This window comes from Capricornis sumatraensis, chromosome 16 (assembly GCF_032405125.1).
Source record: "Capricornis sumatraensis isolate serow.1 chromosome 16, serow.2, whole genome shotgun sequence".
NCBI classification, from domain to species: Eukaryota; Metazoa; Chordata; class Mammalia; order Artiodactyla; family Bovidae; genus Capricornis; species Capricornis sumatraensis.
In genome coordinates, this window is record NC_091084.1 from 56788362 (window position 1) to 56809512 (window position 21151).

A 21151-nucleotide genomic window follows, 5' to 3' on the forward strand; every position below is an offset into this window, starting at 1 on the left:
AATGTCCGAGAATGGTCCCGACCTGGGCACTGCACGTCTGTCTGGCAGTCCCACCACCCGGAGGCCAGCTGGGGTGGACTCTGCACGACTGTGAGGCAAGACTCTCTGCCCTGCATGTTCGCCATCATCATGACTCTTTCCCCAGGACAATCCCTGCTGTGGCTCTTCCCGTGCCCATCCCACATGATAAAGACCGCAGACTGAGTCGCGATCTGATGGATCAGCGATCCAGCTCTGTCTCTGTCACTTGCTGTCACTCTGTGCCTTGGTTTTCCCACCTCGGGCAGCCCTAAGGGTGCCTCAGGGAGCTGAGAGATTCATGGGCACACCGGGAGGAGGAGAGGCTGGGTACAAAGCTCAGGCCTTCAGCAGCACAGGAGGAGATGTCAAGATTATCCTTCTAATCCTGTGCAAGCTAAGCCATATCTCTGAACCTCAATCTCCTCACCTAATGATAATAGGACAGACCTCACAGGCCATTAGGGGTGGAACAGGGTGACCTCTGAGGAGGGCTGGGACCCTCCTCAGAGGAGGCAAAGAGGTGAGTTCCTTGGAGAGAAAGTTCCTTGGAGAGTGAAGAGAAGCTTTTCTCTGAATTTCCCTTTGCCAACCTCCTTGTTGGGGGAAGACCATGATTCACTGTCCCATTTTACAGACAGGGAAACTGAGGTTCCGAGGAGGTGGTAACATCGGTCAACTGAGCCATAGGGCCAGTAAAAAGTAGATGCTAGTACTGGGCCTGATAGCCTCCCGGCCTGCACTTTTTTCTCTGCCCAGAGGCTCCCAGTCTGCAGGCGTCAGACCCTGAGGGCCTCTCAGTAGAGGATCTAAGAAGCTGTATGTGCTTATAAAGGAGTGTGCACAGATGGAACCCATAATATCACACACACACACACACACACACATGTCCAGCTCTTTTTCAAAAGCATTCTAATGGTGTTGTGATGAATAAAATACAGATCCATTTCAAAGTGTTGCATATTTCAGAGCAGATTTTTGTTTCTGGGTATTTTCTCAGTCACCAGATACTAAAAGTCAGATAGTAGCATGTGAGGCTCCAAACTTTTTTGTCATTAAAGTGGAGTTCTCACAGGTGGTCATGTTGGGAACCCATAGGCCAAGCCAGGCCAGATCTCTTTTTTCCCTCCCCATGCTGAGCCCACTGTCCACATCCAACCCATCACTGGGATGGATCAGTCCTGCTGACAAGAGGCTGTATATCCTCCGTGGAAAAGATGCTTTCTGGATGACTCCAGGAGATTTTAGGGCAACACTGAGTGCACTGGGATCCAGACCCACAGCTTCCTGCTGGGGAGTCTTGCCCCTCTCTGAACCTCACTGCTTTCATCTCTGAAAAGAGTGCACTTACCACCTCACAGCATTGTCCATTGGCATAACACAAATGACAGTGCTTAGGAAACCACAAGTGTCCACCCCCGCCACAGAATCTTAAAAAGATGCTATTTCTGGGACTTCCTTGGTGGTCTGGTGGTTAAGAATCTGCTAGCCATTGCAGAGGACAGGGGTTCCATCCCTGGTCAGGGAAGATACCACATGCTGCAGAACAGTTAAGCCCAAGCACCACGACTGCTGAGCCCAAGCTCTAGAGCCCGTGAGTCACAATTACTGAGCACCCCAACAAAGAGTAGTCCCCCACTCACTGCAGCTAGAGACAAGCCCACTCACAGCAACGAAGACCCAGCACAGCCAAAAATATATAAATAAAAATTAATTAATCATTTTTTTTCAAAGATGCTATTTCTTAGAGCAAGGAGGTCCGCTTCTCAGTAGGAGAGTGGAAAGAACCTGGGCTCTTCCTCACTCGCATACCCCTAAAACCACCCAGGGTCTAGCATGTGCCAGGCTCTTGTCTAAAGCATTTCACTGAATCCTCACAAATACTCTTGGAGCTAGGCATCATGGTCCCTATTTTACAAATGAAAAAGACTGAAGCTCAGAGTCTGAAAGAGATTTACTCAGAGTCATGAGGTGAATTGGTGTAGAGCTGGGTTCACGTCCATGTCCCCCAGAAGCTGTGCTCTGGACATTTCACTCTCTGAGACCAGGAAAAGTGCAGCCAGGAAGCAGCAGGTCCGGGATTGACAGCCCAATGCAGGGGTGACCCTGGGGTCCCCGAAGTCTGAAGAGCACTGGCCTGAAGTGCCCTGCATGGCAGCATGACTCACAGACCCCATCTGGCTGTTCACCTTCCCACCCCCTCAGCAGGCAGATGTCAGCGAGTTGGTGGGGGCGGAGCAGCCAAGGAGAGCTGAACAAATGGTGTGATCAAGCCCTTCCCCTTCCCACTCCTCCACCCCATAAATTTGGGACCCGGAATGCTCATGATTCATGGAGCAATACTTCCGTGGAGAAAAGAAGTGAGGCCAGGCGTCCCTGTGAGGTAGATTCTCCATCTGGGGTGGGAGGAAAGTGGGCTCCATCACTCCATCACTGCCTGTGCTGCGGGCTGAAATGCAGGGTATCCGTGGGCCAGGTCCCCGGGACTGGACCGAAGCAGCTGGGGTGGAGGGGGTGCCGCAGGCTACTGAAAGAGCAGCACAGAGCCCAGGGAGCCCTGAGAGGGAGTACAGACGCAGCGTTTCTGAAGTTGGGCCCTGGCACTGGGGTCTGAAGAGGAAGGAATGTGCAAGACCAGGTGATGACGGGGAAGGTGTGAGTGATTACCCCAGAAGCACAAAGATATGTGCTGAGGGGGTGGGAAGGTGAACAGCCAGATGGGGTCTGTGAGTCATGCTGCCATGCAGGGCCCTTCAGGACGGTGCTCTTCAGACTTCGGGGACCCCAGGGTCACCCCTGCATTGGGCTGTCAATCCCGGACCTGCTGCTTCCTGGCTGCACTTTTCCTGGTCTCAGAGAGTGAAATGTCCAGAGCACAGCCTTTGGGGGACATGGACTTGAGCCCAGCTCTATACCAATTCACCTCATGACTCTGAGTAAACCTCTTTCAGACTCTGAGCTTCCCCACTCAAGCAGAAGACCAAGTCTCCAAACACCCAGCAGACTGGTGACATCAGACAAGGATTGGATGCCTGACACATTTTAAAATTGATCCCCACTCTAAAGATAGGAAAACTGGGGCTGAGAGAAGGTAAGTAACTAGTGTAAGGTCATGCAGTAACTGATCCAGGGGAAGAACTGAGGTTTCCTTAGACACAAAGTCTGTGCTGGGCAGCCGGATGGTTAGGGCATAACGACCTCTGGACATGGCAATAACATTGGGAGAGGAAGAAAGGGGTTGGGCTTTTACCCAGAAACCAATGTTTTTAGTTCTAGCGATGGTGAGCTGCCATTTTGGTAGTTGCTAAAGGCTGCTTGGCTTAAGCCAAAGAAACCCATTTCTCATCAAATCAGGCATGTGTGTCTCTGTGGTTATTTTCAGGCCCTGATTTCCTGATGCTCACAAAGCTACTCAACTATGTGAGGACTCTCCCAGAGACAGGCTGAGGAAGGAGGAGAAGGATGGTGTACGTTCTGCTGGGAGCCCCGAGGAACCGTAAGGCGGGCCTCGAGTCAGCGCCTCCTGCCGGGTAATGCCGTTGCTGAAGGCGCCTCCTCTGAAGGTGCCCCGCCTGGGTGCTCCGGGCCCCTGCAGCAGCTCTGGAGCCATCCACAGCAGCTCTGCAACCACAAGGCAGGGCCACCAAGCTGGCCAAGCTGGCTGGGTGCTTCATAAAGTTGTGTCATTGCCCTGTCCCAACAGTCCCAGAGGAGGGAGGTGCTTCTGCCCTCCCCCATTCACAGGTAAGGGTCCTGAGGCTCAGAGAGAAAAAGCCATCCACCCCAGGTCACACCACAGGAAGTGCTGGAGGACCAGGCATCTCCCCCTCTCCCCTTCCCTCCAAGCGCCTGGCTTAAACAGAGGCCTCAGCACCTACTGGCAGCCCCCTGCCCACCGGTGAGCTGACCCTCTGGGGCTGGCTGGGGCGGGGAGCCCTCTGAGCCTCCAGGAGCTCCGCATAACCGTGGTCAGTGACCTTCAGCACAAAGTGCCCATCCACCACGCAGTTTCGGGACTTGAGGCGGCCATGAGGGAAATGCTGATGGTGTAGATACCGCTCCCCCTAGTAGAGCGGAATCATGAGGGTCCCTTAGGCCTGTGGTGAATGAGAAGGACTCCTGCTTCTTTCAGAATTCCCAGGAAATCTTCCTGCGTCCCTTCACCCTTTGCCACACTGTTCAGATTTTTCTCAATAAGACTAAGTGGAAAATGAAGCCTGGGAAATGAGCCTCTCTTGTCTCCCTTCCATCCCTGTTGCCCCCACAGCTCCAGGCCTGGGAAGGGTTCTCACATGGATCAAATCCAGCAGCAGGGAGGCCTTGAAGGTCCAGTCCAGCCACAGAGCCTCATTCCTCAGCGGGTCCTCCAGGTTGCCCTGAGCGCAGTGCTCCAACACCAGAGCTCTAACCCAGCGGCCATGAAGAAGCCCCGGAAGGTGGTGATGTTCTCATGCCGCAGCTCCCGCATCTTCCAGCACAAGAGCACCTTAGCAGCCCCTGGGGACTCTCAAAGGGTGGACATCTGGCCCCTGTACTTAGAACCCAGCACAGGGCTGAACACAGAGAGGCCTCAGAAATGTTGGATGGAAGTGATGGGTGGACGGATGGATGAATGGATGGGGTAGATAAAGGATGAGTGGATGGATGGGTGGATGATGGATGGACAGATGGATGAGCCAGTGAAATGAGGGCATGGAAGCATCATGGATGAATAACTCAATACACCACAGAATATGGATCTAGGCCTATTCTCCACCTGAGTGACATCATGGCCCGTAAAACTGTAAAATCTCCCCCCAAGACTCAGAGACAGATGAGGAGAAGAACCGAAGGGATCAGGAACAAGCAGAAAGCAGCCCAGCAGGTCAGAGAACTCGAGCCCCGCCAGCTAGGCTAGCATTTGCCCAAGCAGGAAAGAGGGAAACACTGTCTGGCATGGCTTTCCTCTCAGATACAGTTCAGGAGTCAGCTAAGTGAGGGAACCTGAATGCTCTCCCTACCTCCCTAGAGGTTTGCATGCTGACTAGTATATGTGGTGAGGTAAGAATGGCTTCAAATCCTTTAACCCTGCTGCCATCAAGAGGTTGGGCCTCTGACCCCTCCCTTTGAATCTGCGTTGGCCACTAGAATATGGTGGAAGTGAACTTGTGTGTTTTGGGTCCGGGTCTTAAGAGACTGACAGCTTCCATTTCCTGTTTCTTGGAGCCCTCTTTGTTGGAGGACTGAGTGTTCACAAGAAGTCCCTCCATCCCAAGTCACCCCACTGGTGAGATCATATGGAGAGGCCCTGAGACTATACTGAGTGGAGAAGCAAGTTCTGTTGAGTACACTTTTCTAACCATCCAGCCTAGGCATCAAGAACCCACTGAGTAACCCCCAGTCAAGGCCAAGTGGAACAGAAGAACAGCTTGGTTGAGCCCTGCTCAAATTTCCTACCACAAAATTGTAAGATATTATAAAATGGTTGATGTTTTAAGCCACTAATTTTGGGATAAGTTGTTACACAGTCATAGATAACCAAAACAGACTTATTAAATGTTCTGAGAAGTCCTGTGCCTAAGCCAAGCAATTTCTAAACTCATTTGACCACATATAGGACCTTCTCTTTTAAGAAGCATCTACATGTCTCAGTTGTAAGATACCCACTGGGGAATGTCTAACCTAATCTCTAATCACTTAATCTCTCTGAATCTGATTTCAGATGACATGATGTTGGAAATAATAATAAAATTCACCATTTACTAAAGGCACTCTTCTTGCCAGAGACAGTTCTAGGTTATTCTATATACTTTCTCTCTGTGTGCTAAGTCGCTTCAGTTGTATCTGACTCTTTGTGACCCCAAGGACTGTAGCCTGCCAGGCTCCACTGTCCATGGATTCTCCAGGCAAGAATATTGGAGTGGGTTGCCATTCCCTTCTCTAGGGGATCTTCTTGACCCAGGGATTGAACCTAGGACTCCTGCATTTTTTACTGTCTGAACCACCAGGGAAGCCCTCCTAACTCCCATTTCATTAGCTCCATTTTACAGGAAAACTAAGTGTCCTAGGGAGGCAGAATCCCATCTGGGATCTTCCTGACTCAAATATCATGCTCTGCCCTCCATCCCACAGTGCTTCTCAGGATGGTGATAATCTCAGAGGTGAAGGGGCTTATGTGAGTAGTGATGACAAGTGGCTGGAAGTTCCCCGAGGGAAGGGATCCTGTCTCTCTTCTCCACTGCTGTGTCCCCAAAGCCCAGAGCATAGAAGGTGCTCAAAAAACAGTGGACGGATGAACGGATGCATGGAGGGATGAAAGGTACAAGATGAGGTCCTTCAGCAGTGCTGATCGTACCCTGTGATGATAGCGGTGGAGATGTCTGTGCCCCTGGTAGTCACGGTGATGATCATATGGGGTGGGGGTATGACATGGGGGATGCTGGTGTGGGATGCTGAAGTGATGGTGCATATCTGTCATGACAACGGGCCAGTGATCATGATAATAGTAAGCCCTTCCTTTTTGGAGGCTAGAAGCTTCTGCATTGAGTAGGGACCAATCCACATTGGTAGGGGTCTCCTGACAGCACCCCTCTGCAGCCCACCCTCCATGCCCTCTGCCCTACCTTTCTCAGGACCCTAAGGCAGCTTGGCTGCAGCTCAGGGGCTGTTTCACCTTCAAATCTCTTCAGCCGCACCCACTCTCCCGGTTTAAGAAAAGACAGCAAAAGTTTATCCACTGCTGGTTCCCAGCTGGAGTCAACTCCTCCACCTCTCTCAGCCTCAGCTTCTTCCCCATACGTGTGCGCTTTCTGTGTGCTCCAAGCCAGGAAGAGCCTGGGCATCAGAAACAAAAAGTCAGACTTTGTCTCCTTCGGCTGACAGACCCGAGATCCAGTCCTTACTCCACCACTCTCTAGCTCTGTGACCTTGGACAAGGGACTTCAGTTCTCTGAGCCTCATGTTCCAGTTCTGTAAAGCCAGGATGATATTTTCACCTACATGAAGAAGGCTAACAAGATTGTGGAGAGAAAACATGTTAGCTCCTGGCCTTGGGCACCTGCAACATTCCAAACCCAGCGAAGCGAGGGGGGCTCTGTGACCCAGAGACCCTAGGGGAAGAGGGGAGGGTGAGAGAGGCAGAGCCCCTCAGGCTGGGGCTCAGTCCTCGCCCAGAACTTTCTGTAACCTCCGCCCTCTCTCCTCTCATCACTGGTGGATTCCTGCCTCCTCAGCCTGGCCCGAAGTGCTTTCCGTGGAGCAGTCCACACATGTTTTGTACATCCTGAAAGCCTCCTTTCAGCAGAAGAGAAAAAAGATGGGATTCTCCAAGGGAGAAGCTGGAAAGAAGGAGCACGAGCCTCATGTGGCTTCCTGTAGAAACTATTAACCCGCTTCATCCACCGTGAGACAGAGAACAGGAGAGTCAGAGATCAGTTAATCGCTGGATTTGAGAAGCCAGCTCTGGAGAAATCAGTGTCCTCAGCAACTTTAGTATCTGATTGGTCTCACCTCTGTCCTGTCAGCTGGTGACCCAGGCTCTGTCCAGAGGCTGTCCTGGGCCCGGGTGCTGCCCCACACTCAAGGCCTAGGGGACCCCGGACCGCACCACCCCTTTCCAAAGCCCAGTTGGCCCAGTGCTGAGAGAGGTCCCGGGCCAGACTCACACCAGCAATGCCCGGGTCCAAGTGGCCGGGGACTGGTTGTTTCCCAAGGTCAGGTCACAAAACATGGGTAACTGGGAGTTGGGAGCCTGCTTCCCACTTCTAGCGCTGCCGCGGACTTGCTGTGAGACCCAGAAAAGTCACTGTCTGTCCCTCAGCCTCAGTTTCCTATGTCATAGCAGGAGTGGGGCATACAGAGATGCTGGGTTCCCTCAGCTTCTTCCAAACTGACAAGAGCTCTCAAAACCTGGGCCTGGGGGTGGCAGAGGCCCTCACCTGGTACAGAGCCATGTTGGCAGGCTCCTGGAGGGCCGGTAGGCTCCTTGCTGACCACTGAGCCACATACCTCAGACTCCCGCCATCTGCCATATTTCTTGATTCACTCACACTGTCCATCTGCAGCCTCTGGAGGCGATAGGTGTGGTCAACAGCTAGAGCAGCTCTGTCCATGCCCTGCCCACCCCCCCAGCCTGGTGCCTGCCCCTCAACCAAGACCGGTGCCTGGCCCCCCCAGCCTGGTTCCTAGCGCCCCCCCCCCCCCAAGCTTGGTGCCTGCTGCGGCAGCCTGGTGCCTGCCTACCCACCTGTCTGCTCAGGGGCTGCTGGATGAAAGTGCAAGGCCTCCCGGTGGGGGCCCTGCACCAGCTGCAGCTGCCAGATGCTCCATCTGGAGGTAAGCAAAGTGTAGCACAGAGAAGATGGAGCTGTCGTCACTCCCCCCATCTGGCTCCTCAGAGCTGTCTCTGACCCAGAGCCCTCCTGGTCCTCCCCATTTCCCTGCCTGTCCCCCCCATCAGTCCCTACTGGGCTGAGAGGGCAACCACTGAGCACTACCCCTCGGAGCCCCTCAGTCTGGCTCTGAGCTGGATGGACCCCAGGCCTGATGTGTCTTCTGGTCCCCAGCCTCGGTGTTTCCAACCCGCCTGGGGGCAGAGGGCTGTCCCTCTTGGATGTAGCTGAGGCTCAGGGAGCACAGAGGACTTCAGACGCAGATGATCGTTTTCAAAGCTGAAGAATTCTGGGGTCATCCTGACCAAGCCCTCAATACATAGGTGTGTAGCCCAAACTTCAGGAAGGATGGAGTCTTGTCCAAGGCCCCAGGCTTCTTCCTCAGGTCTTTCTAAATCCCAAGAGGCATGCCAACTTTGACAGGGCCCTGACCGAGGCTCTAAGATGGACAGGAGGGTGGGTTGTCCTGAGGTCGGGATGAAGATTGGGATGAAGCTCCCTGCAGATGCCAGGGCTGTATACACAGCCGGGAGGCCCAGCAGGGTTGGGGGCACAGAGGGCAGAGCAAGGCTCAGGAGACCAGGATCTTACCTGGGCCCTGCCGGCCAGCCCCAGGACACAGGCCAGGGCCAGTACAAGGAGGCCTCCGGCGGGCTGCTCACCTGTGCGGGAAGCAGGGGCGGCATGAGTCCCAACAGTAATTAACAACCACACAGGCGCTCAGCCGCTTCACTCAGCTCCTGCACCTACTGGCGCATGGGGACACACTCCTGTCCAGTGCCAGCCCTCCAGGGGAAGGCAGAGAATGGCCCTGGACTGTGGCCTGGCCATCACACACGCAGTTGATTCCCAGCACTGCTCTTAGGGTTCTCACTTCAGGCTCCTGGCCGCAGGGGCCCCACAGACCCTGCACAGACCCCATGACTGTCCTACACTCTGACCCTCATCTGCCAGGATGCTGGGCTCTTCCCACTAGACAGAGCAGCTGGACAGCAAGGCCTGTTTCTTATTCAACTTGGGGCCCCTGGGCACTTTACACAGGGGCTAGACAGGCAAGATACTGAATAAAAATGGTAGATCCCTATCAATGATTACTCTGCTTCTTACATAACCCCCACCATGCGCTGCTCATTACCTATTTCAGCAGCCATGTTCAGTGTCATTCACTTTGACTTTTAGAAGAGCCTGAATCTTACACTGAATCTTAATCTCTCTAGCTCTCATATCAGGATTGGGTGTGTAAAGTCTTCTTGGGACTGCTGGGCAGGGTGGGGAGGCCCACTTGGGCAACTCCAGCATCAGCTTGGGCTGGCAAGGTGGCAAAATGCCAGGCCCTGTTCTGGAGAGAGGATAATGATCTCCACTGTCACATAAGTGGGGGACTATCTCTTCTTCCTTCCTTGCCTCCCTCCCTTCCTTCCTTTTGCTGAAGGACAGCACTGTCCGTATGCCCTCTGATGAGATGAGCCTCCTCCAGTTTTAGTCCTGATAATAATAACAGCAGCAAATAGCTTGTAGCACTTATTATTCTGTTGTCTAGTTGCTAAGTTTTGTCCAACACTTTTGCGACCCCATGGACTGTAGCCTGTCAGGCTCTTCTGTTCATGGGATTCTCCAGGCAAGAATACTGAAGTGGGTTTCCATTTCTTTGTCCAGGGGAATCTTCCTGACCCAGGGACTGAACCTGCATCTCTAGTATTTACAGGTGGATTCTTTACCACTGAGCCACCAGGGAAGCCCATTTATTATACTCCTGTGTATTATACTGCGCTAAACACCTGTTCTAAGGATGTCACATATTTCAACTCAGTTATTCTGCACAGTGACCTCTGGCAGTATGTATGGTCATGATCACAATTCCATGGAAGAGGAAATAGAAAGACAGGCAACTGTCTCTGAGTGGCAGAGCCTAGGTTCCCAACCACCATCCGTCCTGCCCCTCACCCAGGAAGGAGGCTTGACTCCTGATCTGGAGGAGGTAAGAGAGGAAGCATAGACAGGAAAGCCTTCCAGGTCTAGGGAGAAGCAAACACAAAGAAACAGGAGCGTGGCTGGTGTGTTCAATGGGAGGAAGATGGAGGGCAGGGAGCCGAGGGTGGCAAGGGTTCTGGCCATACTCTAGGCGAGGCGAGCCTCTGCAGGCTCTGAGCAGGGGAAAGCCAGATCTATTAAAATATTTTCCAAAGATCCTCCAACTGCCATTGTGAGGTCCAGAGACAAGGGCAGAAGCACAGAGGCCTGTTGGGAGGCTGCTGTGGTAATCCAGCAAGAGATGATGGGGTCTGGACCAGGGAGGAGGCAGGGGAGTGGTGAGCAGGGCTCTGCTTCTGGGCAAATCCTAAAGATGGAGCCCCCAGGGTGTTCTGCTAGGCTGGGCCTGGGGGTGGGGAGATGAGGGTACCTGAGCCTTAGGGAGGATGGGGTTGCCGTCACCTGCAGTGGGAAATGCTGGGGAGGAAAATGGGAGGAGGCTGGGGGCAGATCCGGAGTTCAGTTTCAGACAATGTCAAGTGGAAGACGCCGTCTAGGCATCCAGGCAAGAGGGGCTGCTGAGCGGTAGCAGAAACCTGAATGAAGCATCATCCCTGCCCTCCTAGAGCTGGTGTTCTTGAAGACCAGCCCCAGGCTACACTCTCCGGGGACTTCCGTCTGGTGGCAGAGACAAGGACAGCAGAGATAACACCATACAATGTGGCCAAAACTTTGACAGGGGCAGCCAGAGGCTGATGGCGATCTTCATAAACACCTCCACCAGCCCTGGCTCACAGACTTTACCCTCTGCCAGGAGTTTTCTCATTCATTCAATGAATCAATCCCTCAGCAAACATTTCTAGAGTGCTGTGTGCTGCGTTCAGTGCCAAGAACTGAAGATACAACAGCGGATAAGATCCAGAGTCACTGCCAGCACCGTGATGGAGCTTACCGTGTCCTGGGGGTGGAGGGCAGGTGCTCTAAGCCAGTGCAGGGACAATGTTTCATTCATTCCTCCTTCCCTGGGGCTGAGCACCGTGCCTGATGCCCAGTAAATCCTCAGTCAATATTTGTAGAAGAAAAGAGAGGCAAAGAAACAACTGGGTGAAAGTTTCTTTGTGTGACCTCCTATGATTAGTTTGGGGACAGATGGTACTGGTCTCCCCAACACGGGACACACACCCTAGGAAGCTATGCCCCCAGGAACTGTGGGGAGCACAGTGGTTGCACACACACCGCACCCCCTGCCCCCCTGCCCCATGGCTCAGACTGGAGAGTTATTCTGGAAGGAAAACAAGGATTTAGCCAGGCAAGGCCAGAGCATTCCAGGATGAGGAAAACACACATGCTCAGGGAGGCTGGAAAGGGTGTCATGTGTTTTGGGGGAAAGACAAAGAGGAACAGTGTCAGGAGATGGGGCAGGAAGGACAGCAGGGTCTGGGTTATGGGGTAGGGGGGTGGCTGCTGAAGGTTTGGGGCAGACAGGGATGTAAGCAAGCCTGGTTGACCTGAACTTACCCCCCAACAGCAGTCACCGCAACTAAGTGTGCATAAGGAAATGTGGGTGCATTTGGTATACATGTAGGAGTGTGCTCATCTCCACCTGTACATTTGTGTGTCAGTGTAATTTCATCAGAGATCAAAGCCTGGGTGGATGAATGTGAGAAATGAGAATGTGTGGGTCTCATGTCTCACACGCCCCAGTGGTCATAAGCTAAAGGGAATCTTGCCCTTGGAGTTGATAGACTTGGGGCCCCCCGGGTAACCTTAGGCAAGTTACCTAAACTTTCTGAGCTTCAGTTCTCCACTGGGGCCCTTAGAGGATAGTGTCCTTGTCACAAAACTGTGGTGAAGTTTAGGAGAGCTGAGAGGTGGGAACGTGCTCTATGAATGCTTTAGCTTGCTGGGCTGAGGGGTGGCCTTGCTAGGCTTCCCTGGAGCTTCACAACACCTGGTTCAGTCTTTTCAGTGGCAGGTCAAGTCTCTTCCTTGCTCCTGCTCCTCACATGACTGTCCACATGGAGAGCCTTGATGAATGATGGATGGATGGATGAGTGAATGAATGATGGATAGACAGATTATGGAGAAATGGATGAATGGATGGACAGATGGACAGATGGGTGGATGGGTGGATGGGTGGATAGGTAAATGATGAATTACCTCTTTGCATAGTGTATTAGGGTCAAACCAGCAGCTGGAGTTGCAAGCTGGAGGGGCTCCTCCTGGAAAGTGGATAGCTCTGTTCAGGGGCTTCACTTGCCATGGGTCTGTGTCCAGGATGTGGGTGGGAACCAGCTGGCTTCCCCGACCACCTGGGTCCAAAATGACGTACTGAGCCAGCCTCCTCCCCTTCTCATCTGTTCAGATCCTCTGGCTAAAGCCAGCCACATCCACAGGCCCTGTGTGGTCCCCCAAGTGGGCCCCTGAGAGTCCTGCCCCATGGCTCTCAGAGTGGCTCAGGGCGTGGGCCAGCAGGACAACAGCATCCCAGATGGTTCCAAAGAATGGGGACACCTGAGGAAGAGGGCCTTTCAGCTCCATAACCCCCGGCATAGGCTCCCAGACGTTCTGAGTCCTGGCTCTCCTGCCCTCAGTAATTGTTTGAATCGCCACCCCCTTCCCATCCACAACACAGTCCTCTCTCTTTAGTCCCATGACCTCAGTCCCCACTCAGAAGCCTCACCATCTCCACCGCCACCACCACCACCCTCGCCACTTACCTGATGCTTCTAAAACAAACTCCCAGGTCTGCAAGGTTCTTCGTGGCTCTGCTGCACCAAACCCCATTCCTCCCAAATTTGGAGAACTGGAACTACCACCTGTCCAGTTTTGCAAGCCTAGGCTTGATTCCCAGTTCCTCTCTCTCTTTCTCTTCAGTTTGTCATCGAATCTTTTTAGGTTTATATCAGAATTTGTTCCCAATCTAACTGACTTTTCACCACGTCTACTCCAGCCAGCTGGATCCAAACCCCCTTCACTGTTTACCTGAATGACACAGGAGCCTCCCAAGGGCCTCTCTGCTTCACCCAGCCCTCTTCAGACCACTCGCCACAAAGCAAGCAAACCATGTTTTTTTAAAAAAACATAAATCATTTCTTACTTAAACCTTGTTGGTTGTCTCCCATTTCACTCATGATAACTTCAGATGCCTTACCCACGTTACAAAGCCTCACATGACTGGGCCCCAAGCCCACCCCGGAGCCCTCTCCCCATCACTCATGACAGTCCCCCCACGCCACACTCCCACAGCTGTTTCCCTGGCCACTGTTGCTCACTCTGCCTCTGGGCCTTTGCACTTGCTGTTTCCCCTGCTTGGTTGCTTGCCATGCAGATCTTCACCAGGCTGTCTCCTATCATTCAAAACTCAGCTCAAGTGCCGCCTCCTCCACGTGAGCTTCTCTGCCTGTCCTGTGTCTTGTTGACACTACTCCATCCCAGTTACTCTCTGTCACTTTATCCTGTTTTACTTTCTTGATGACACAGTCACTACTTGAATTTGTTTATTAAGTTGCTTGGTTATTGTCAGTCTCACCCTAACAGAATGGAAACTTCTTGAAGGCCAAGGCTGTCTACCCATCCTCACATCCTTGATGCCTGGCACAGACCATGTGAAAGGGACTCAACCCACATTTGTCAGATGAATGACTGGTTGAATGACCCTCCCTCACCATCCGCATTCCCATCACCACCTCCAGGCACTACTGGCTTCTTATCACCAGGAAGCAGCCATCCTGGGAGAGACTCAGGCAGCTGAGTCCTGTGAATCAAAACTAGCCCGGCAGCCGCATCCCCAACCATTCATACTCTTCAGATCCACAGCAGTGACTTCAGAAAACCTTTCCGCTCTCCCATACTTTCATCACTCTCTCTTTCTGACGTCCACAGTGTGTTAAAGAAGTGTGGGGAAGGGGAGGAAGACGTGTGTGAGAAAGAGCAGATGGACTGGAGATGGGAATCAGAGGAACTGAGATGAAGACAGAAAAATGGGGGCAAGAGAGACACAAGAGAAGGAGAATCAACAAAGTGGCCGAGAGAGAGAGAGATGAGAAAGAATGAGATGGACACACACACACACACATGCTCACATACACACAAACACACACTCACACACACACGCTCACACGCTCACACACTCACACACTCACACATGCTCACACACTCACACACATGCTCACACACACACACACGCTCACACACACACATGCTCACACACTCACACACATGCTCACATACACACACACACATGTTCATACACATGCTCACACACACATGCTCACACACATACACACACACGCTCACACACTCACACACATGCTCACACACACACGCTCACACACATGCTCACACACACTCACACACATGCTCACACACACACATGCTCACACACACACGCTCACACACACATGCTCACATACACACATGCTCACACACTCACACACACATGCTCACACACACACATGCTCACACACACATGCTCACACACATGCTTACACACACACACATGCTTACACACACACACGCTCACACACTCACACCTATAAGAGAACGAGACAGACAGAGCGAGACACTTTGTCAGATAAGGGACAGGCGATGTGCCCACAGCGGAGAAAGAACTGGTTGGCCAGGCGGGTGAGGGACGTTCGCGCTGGCCTGCACCCTTGCCCCTTGGGCCCTGTGAGGCTCTGTGCCGACGCACCTGCTCTGGCTCCAGGTGCCCAGCCGCCTCTCCATCTGCCCCAGAAGCTTCAAAGGCCTTGTCTCTGAGGCTAGACTCCAAGCTGATGGGCAGCGCAGCATCGCATGCCTCCTGCAGGGGCCCGCCAGCGCCCAGGGCCCGATAGGAGCGGTCACGGGAGGGCAAGGTGAAGAGCAGCGTGTCGTAGGGCAGGAAGGCCAGCCTCCCGTCTGTCAGGCCCCGGGCCCATGGCCTGCTCAGCAGGGCGGTCTGCTTGGAGCCGCCAGGAGCGCTGAGAGCATGCACAGCACCACAACCGGGGGAGAGGCCGGGGCTCACCCTCCAGGCCTTCCCCAAGCTTCTGTGGCCCTGCCGAGCAACGGCGACGCGCAGGTCCAGCCGGCCCCCCTTGCTGTCCGTCTCTTCCTCCCACTCCCTCACTCTGGTGCTTAGTTGCTCAGTCATGTCCGACTCTGCGACCTTATGGACTGTAGCCTGCCAGGCTCCTCTGTCCATGGGGATTCTCCAGGCAACAATACTGCAGTGGGTTGCTGTGCCCTCCTCCAGGGGAATCTTCCCAACCCAGGAATCGAACCCAGGTCTCTCATATTGCAGGCGGATTCTTTACCGTCTAAGCCACCAGGGGAGCCTCAGTCTGGGCGAAAGAGGAATTTCCCCTTTATCTGATGCCCCCGCAACAATAACAGCTAAGGTTGATAAACCCAGGTTTAATCTGGTGAAAAAAAGCCCTTCAGCTGAGGATAAATTTATATTAATGTGTACCTTCCAATCTTCCCACCGAGTAATTCTGACCAAATTTTCACCCTCCCTCTGCCACTGGCTCTGAAAATTGCTAATATTTATTGACATCTTATTATGTGTTGTCCTAAAGTACTTTAAAAAACATTTACTCGTTCAGTTAACAACAATATGAAGAAGTATGTTCAGGACTCCCTGGTGGTCCAGTGCCTAAGACGCCGTGATCCCAGTTCAGGCGGCCCAGGTCCTCATAGGCCACAACTAAAGATCCCACACACCACAACTAAGACCCAGCACAGCCAAATAAATAAATAAAAATAAATATTAAAAAAAGAAGTATGTTCATCATTATCTCTACTTTCAGATGAGCAAACCAAGGCACAGAGAGGTTAAGGAGTTTCCCCAGGATACACAGCCACCAGGGTGATAGAACCAGTACTGGAACTCAGGAAGGCTGGCTCCCAACTTGTAATCTTTCTATATTTTAACATTTTCTAAAATGTTAGATAATTCATATATCATAAAATTCACCTTTTAAAAAGGGTATAACTCAGTAGTTTTATATACAAGGTTATGAAACCACTAGCACTATTTAATCCTAGAATGTTTTCATCACCCCAGAAAGAAATCCTATACCCAATACTGGTCACTCCCTATTTCTCTTTCCTCCTAACCCCAGGAAACCACTAATCTTTCTCTGTCTATGAATATGCCTCTTCTGGACATTTCGTGTAAATAGAATTGTACTATATGCAGCCTTTTATGTCTGGCCTCTTTCAGTTAGCATAATGTTTTCCAGGCTCACCCATGTAATAGCCTGTATCAGTACCTCATTCATTTTTACTGCTGCACAATATTCCATTGTATAAGCATTTTGTTTATCCATTTATCACTGGCTTGTAATCTCAACTGTGGCTCTGAGAGGCATCCTCGAGGTCTGAGCAGACATGAATACATTCCCCTTGGCCTATGTAACAGAAACAAAGCCCATGATCATAAAGCAGGCAATTCCATTCCCAAGCACCCAACAGAAGAGAATCCTGACCAAAATAAGGGCCCCACGTAACTGCTCAAGTAAAGGTTTTTGCATCTTGGATTCCTGACAAAAGTTGCAATCCCTGCCAAAAAAGGGCCACCACTTGTTTTGGCTGGGGCCAGGTTCCTACTGAAATTGCTTCTCCAGAAAAATCCAGGAATATGGAGCCATCAAAGAAGACCAAGAGTCTCCATGCTGAGGAGGGATTCCTATCCAGGAATCGGGGGGCCTTCGTAGAGAAGACAGACCAGGAACCCTGGACTCTGCTGACTCCTGGGTGGCCATAATATGCGGGCTATGGCCTCGAGCCACCCTTCTCTGCCCCTCAAATAGTGGGTAGGGCCCTGGGAGAAAGATCCACCAGGACTGAATGGAAACAAAACCGGGACTATCTTGGTCCCCTCCCCTCTGCCGTGCTTCTATTTCAGCGTCTCCTTTCTCTTGAGGCGCTTTTCTTCATTTTGGCCACAAGGGGGACCTAATCCACACAACAGGGGAGGTTAAAAAAATCTAAGTCCATGTTGATTACAGTCAAGCCCTTTATCTGCAATAGTCCATCTTATCTTCACAACCCCAAGAAGTAAGGGCTTTCATTAAAGTCATGTCACTGACAAGGAAACCACAGCACAGAGAGGTTTAGTGGCTTGCCTGAGGTCATGCAGCTGGTAGGAAATGGGTCTAGGAAAGGGATCTGAGTAATCTGATTTCAGAGAATGTGCACCTAAGTACTCTGCCTCCTGGTTACCAGCGTGGCTGGAACTCAACCCCTACAACAGGGGTGCAGCAAGAGTCCACTGAGGTTTCCCCCATCCACCTCTGCCATGCTCCAGCCACACAGAAGAGAACTTGCTCATCCTCTTAACCCTGCTACCAGGCTACCTCCATTACTCTGCCCTAGCTGGCCTCTCTGTCAGCAGTTCCTCTGCCATCAGCTTCCATTTCAGGCCCTCCCCTGGTGTCACCTCCTCTGGGAAGCCCTGCCCACACCCCTGCAGATCATTCCCCCCAGGCTCTGGGTTCCTCTGTTCCCGTATCCACATCTGTCTCCCGCCAGACTCGGCTCGCCCTGCTGGTGCCTGGCCAGTTCCTCTCTGTGTCCCCAGAGCCTAGCAAGGATCATGCTCCGTGACCGTGTAGGAATGAAGTGGATACAGAGCACTCGAGCCTGTGAACTAGGTCTCATTAGCCCATTTCCCCTCCTGCCAAACTGGGCTCAGAGAAGCCTGTCTTGAGGGGCGGTGGGCACATCTAGGCCAGGCCTCCCCCTCCACTCATCTCTAATTCACTACAGGCCTCACGAGCTCAGAGGCTGCCCACCCTGGCCCTCCTCACTGGCACTGGCCTCACATTCCAAACAGACAGAACACAGCGCTTGGTCTTTGTGGCTCTCAAACTGTTGCCAGTGCCACAGTAAGAAGCGCATTTTAGCTTGGTGTGCTCTGAAAGCTGGGTATAGCAAAGGAGTAGCCCAGGAAACTGGAAGTTTCGCAGAGTGACACTTTCCCCAGCTGTCTGCCCTCCATTCTCACCTTCACCACATTTATCCTATCCTAGTCAGTTCCGTTCTTGTCCCTCTCTTTCTATTTCAGTCGCTTCCTCTTTGTGTGTGTGTGTGTAATTTTATCTTTTTTTTTAGATTTTAATTAATTTCTATTAGATTCACTTTTATTATATTTTTTAAAATTATTTTTAAATTTTTTTGTGATGCCACATGGCCTGTGGGACTAGGGATCAAACTCGCATCCCCTGCATTGGAAGCACAATTCTTAATCACTGGACCACCAGGGAAGTCTGCAGTGCTAGGCTTGATTCACTAAATTGGTTTCTTGACCAAATAGGCCATGACCCACAGTTTGAAAAAGCTCTAGTTCAGATGAACACTAAGCATCTTCTGTCTTCCAGAGGCTGCCACTCCCCTATACCCCACCCCACCGTGACTCTCCATGCCCAGCTACTTCCTTAAAGACAGGCCAAATGCCACCTCCTCCAAGAAGCCTCCTCAGATTCCCCCAGGGCCCAGCCGCATACTCCTGTTGTTCTCCAGGCCTCCACTCCCTGGGGTGACCGTGACCTCTGTCATAATCTCCTGCTTATACACCTGTGTCTCCATCACTCTGTTGTCTCCTAGAGAAGGCACTGTCTATCCCGGTCACCAGGCAGCCCAGCTCCCAGCAGAGCAGGGACTTGATGAATGCAGGAAGTCTTCCATCAGTCAACAAATCCATGAAGGTTCTGACTCTAACTTCAAGAAACTAAGAATGGCTCTAACACCCTTCCTGGGGCTCAGGTCCTACTGCACTCTCTTTTTCTTCACTCTACCAGGGAAGAACCAAGAAAGCCCTTGGCCCCCACTCCACAATTGACACGTACACTGGGGCTCAGAATCCAGCTGTGCTGCTTGCCAGCTGTGTGACTTGGGTCTGTTACATACCTTTCCTGAGCTGCAAAGTGCAAACCACGGCAGAACTGTTAATAGCTCACAGGGCTGCTCTGGGGTGAAATGTAGGCCTGTTGTCAAGGGCTCAGCCTACTGTCTGACACAAGAAAACTCCCCATCACCAGCCATGTGAAGTCTGGGCTAGGGTAGGAGGAAGGCACCCACATACACTTACTTTTCAGGCCATCCACACTGCAAAGCTGCTTCGGGACCTCCGTGGCCCCCTGCTCCCCGGGTCCCAGAGAGGTCACCAGCCCCACAGGCAGCCCGTGTGTCCTGAGTCATGGCCACCTGCCGAGCAGTAGCCAGCCAGATGTCCTGATGGGAGGACACGATGGGCACGTGAGCCCAGCCAAAGTGTCTCATGACAGAGAGCAGCACGTGGACAGCCAAAGGCAAGGTGGGCACCAGCTCACCTCCTCCCCCTGCATCCCCACACGCCCAGGAGAAGAGGGTCTTGCCCCAGCCTAGGGCCAGCAGAGCTGCAGCTGGACAGTAACCAGGACTGACAGGACCCACGAAAGCAGCCATGGTGTTCTTGTGGGCCAGGAATGTGGCCAGGGCACTAGGGCTGTCCCAGCCCATGGGAAGAACCATGGAAGCCAGGCGTGAGCCCAGCATCAGTGAGCGGTCCTGGTTGGCCAGTCCACAGCCAGCTGGGCAGCCACACTGGGGAGGGCCTGGGCAAAGATGAGGTCACAGTCCCAGGGACCCAGCACCCCCAGAGTGAAGGTCTCTGTCCCCCAGGCCCGATCAGGGAGGGAGCCAGCCCACCGGAGAGCATCCCAAAGCAGCACAGAGAGAAGTGGCAGGGAAGGGACTGTGCTCGGAAGGCTGAGAGTGGCCCCCCACAGGGCTGGAGAGCCTTTCCATGCAGCAGCATCCGAGACTGATCTTCAGGATAAAGCTGTCCCACAGTCCTGGGAAAGAGGGGTAAGGTCAAGGCATGCTTTCCAGCATTCTCTGCCAGTGTTTCCTGCATGGCTTTGAGGCAGACAGCCCTCCTGCCCCCAGAACATCAGCCTCTTCATTGGTAAAAATGAGGGATTCAGATCCTTGATGCCCAAAGACCCCCAGATCTGGGGACCTAAACCTCCTTCCCAGAACTGGCTCACAGCCTGCAAGGCTCACACTTAGTCCTAGACTGGAGGGTGGACTCCGGAGTCAGAGCCGGCCAGACCCAGTCACTGTTTCCCATCCTTGTGGCCCTAGGCCAATCTCTGAAGTTCCTGAGCTTCATTTTTCTCTTCTGTAGAATTCAGATAATGAAACCTACCTTGTGGAGTTATTGTGATGATTAAATGACGCAAGGTGAGGCACTTAGCACAGTCCCTGGTACTTATACGTTCAATAAATCTTACCTCTTTCAACCTATTATTATTTCTTCCTTCACTCATCCTCCAAAGTGGGCCAAGTTCTCTGTCTGAACCTCCCCTGCCTCTTACCTCTCAAACCCATCCATAGCACTTAACTCTGCAGGACTCCGAGGGCCCCACAGCACAAGCAGCGCCTGGGTCTGGGTAGCATCCCCATTGTGTGTTTGTGGCTCGAGGGGCTACAGTGGGGATGGTCATTGCAGTGAGTGGGTAAGTGAGTAGGCATTTATTAAATGGAATAGTTATCATTATCACCACCACTATCATCACCATCATTGGATCTCTGAGGGGAGGCAAATGTATGGGGTAGAGAGAGTTGGACAAGTGAGTGAAGGCCTGAGTTTCAGTCCTGCCCCTGCCCCATTCAAAACCTCAGCCTCCCCATCTGTAGAAGAAGACAGTTTGCCAGGCTGGCCAGCTCTGAGCCCTTCTGGCTTGTGATGCTACATTTCTCCCATCTCAGAGGCTGGTGACTCGGGGAGGGCTGCTCATCTACCAGTCTCTGAGGGA

General features: G+C 52.5%; 1 protein-coding gene across 1 annotated transcript in view; it reads right to left on the reverse strand.

Moving 5' to 3' along the window:
- The window catches only part of LOC138092217 (guanylate cyclase D-like), a 103244-nt gene that overhangs the window by 16083 nt on the left and 66010 nt on the right, over positions 1-21151 (reverse strand). Inside the window, 15 exon segments of the mRNA XM_068988044.1 lie at positions 3490-3639; positions 3927-3956; positions 3959-4082; positions 4311-4423; positions 4426-4486; positions 6621-6702; positions 7936-8063; positions 8979-9049; positions 10332-10356; positions 12519-12872; positions 15055-15320; positions 15323-15367; positions 19441-19547; positions 19549-19909; positions 19912-20085. Coding sequence (XP_068844145.1) covers positions 3490-3639; positions 3927-3956; positions 3959-4082; positions 4311-4423; positions 4426-4486; positions 6621-6702; positions 7936-8063; positions 8979-9049; positions 10332-10356; positions 12519-12872; positions 15055-15320; positions 15323-15367; positions 19441-19547; positions 19549-19909; positions 19912-20085 — 2091 coding nt within the window.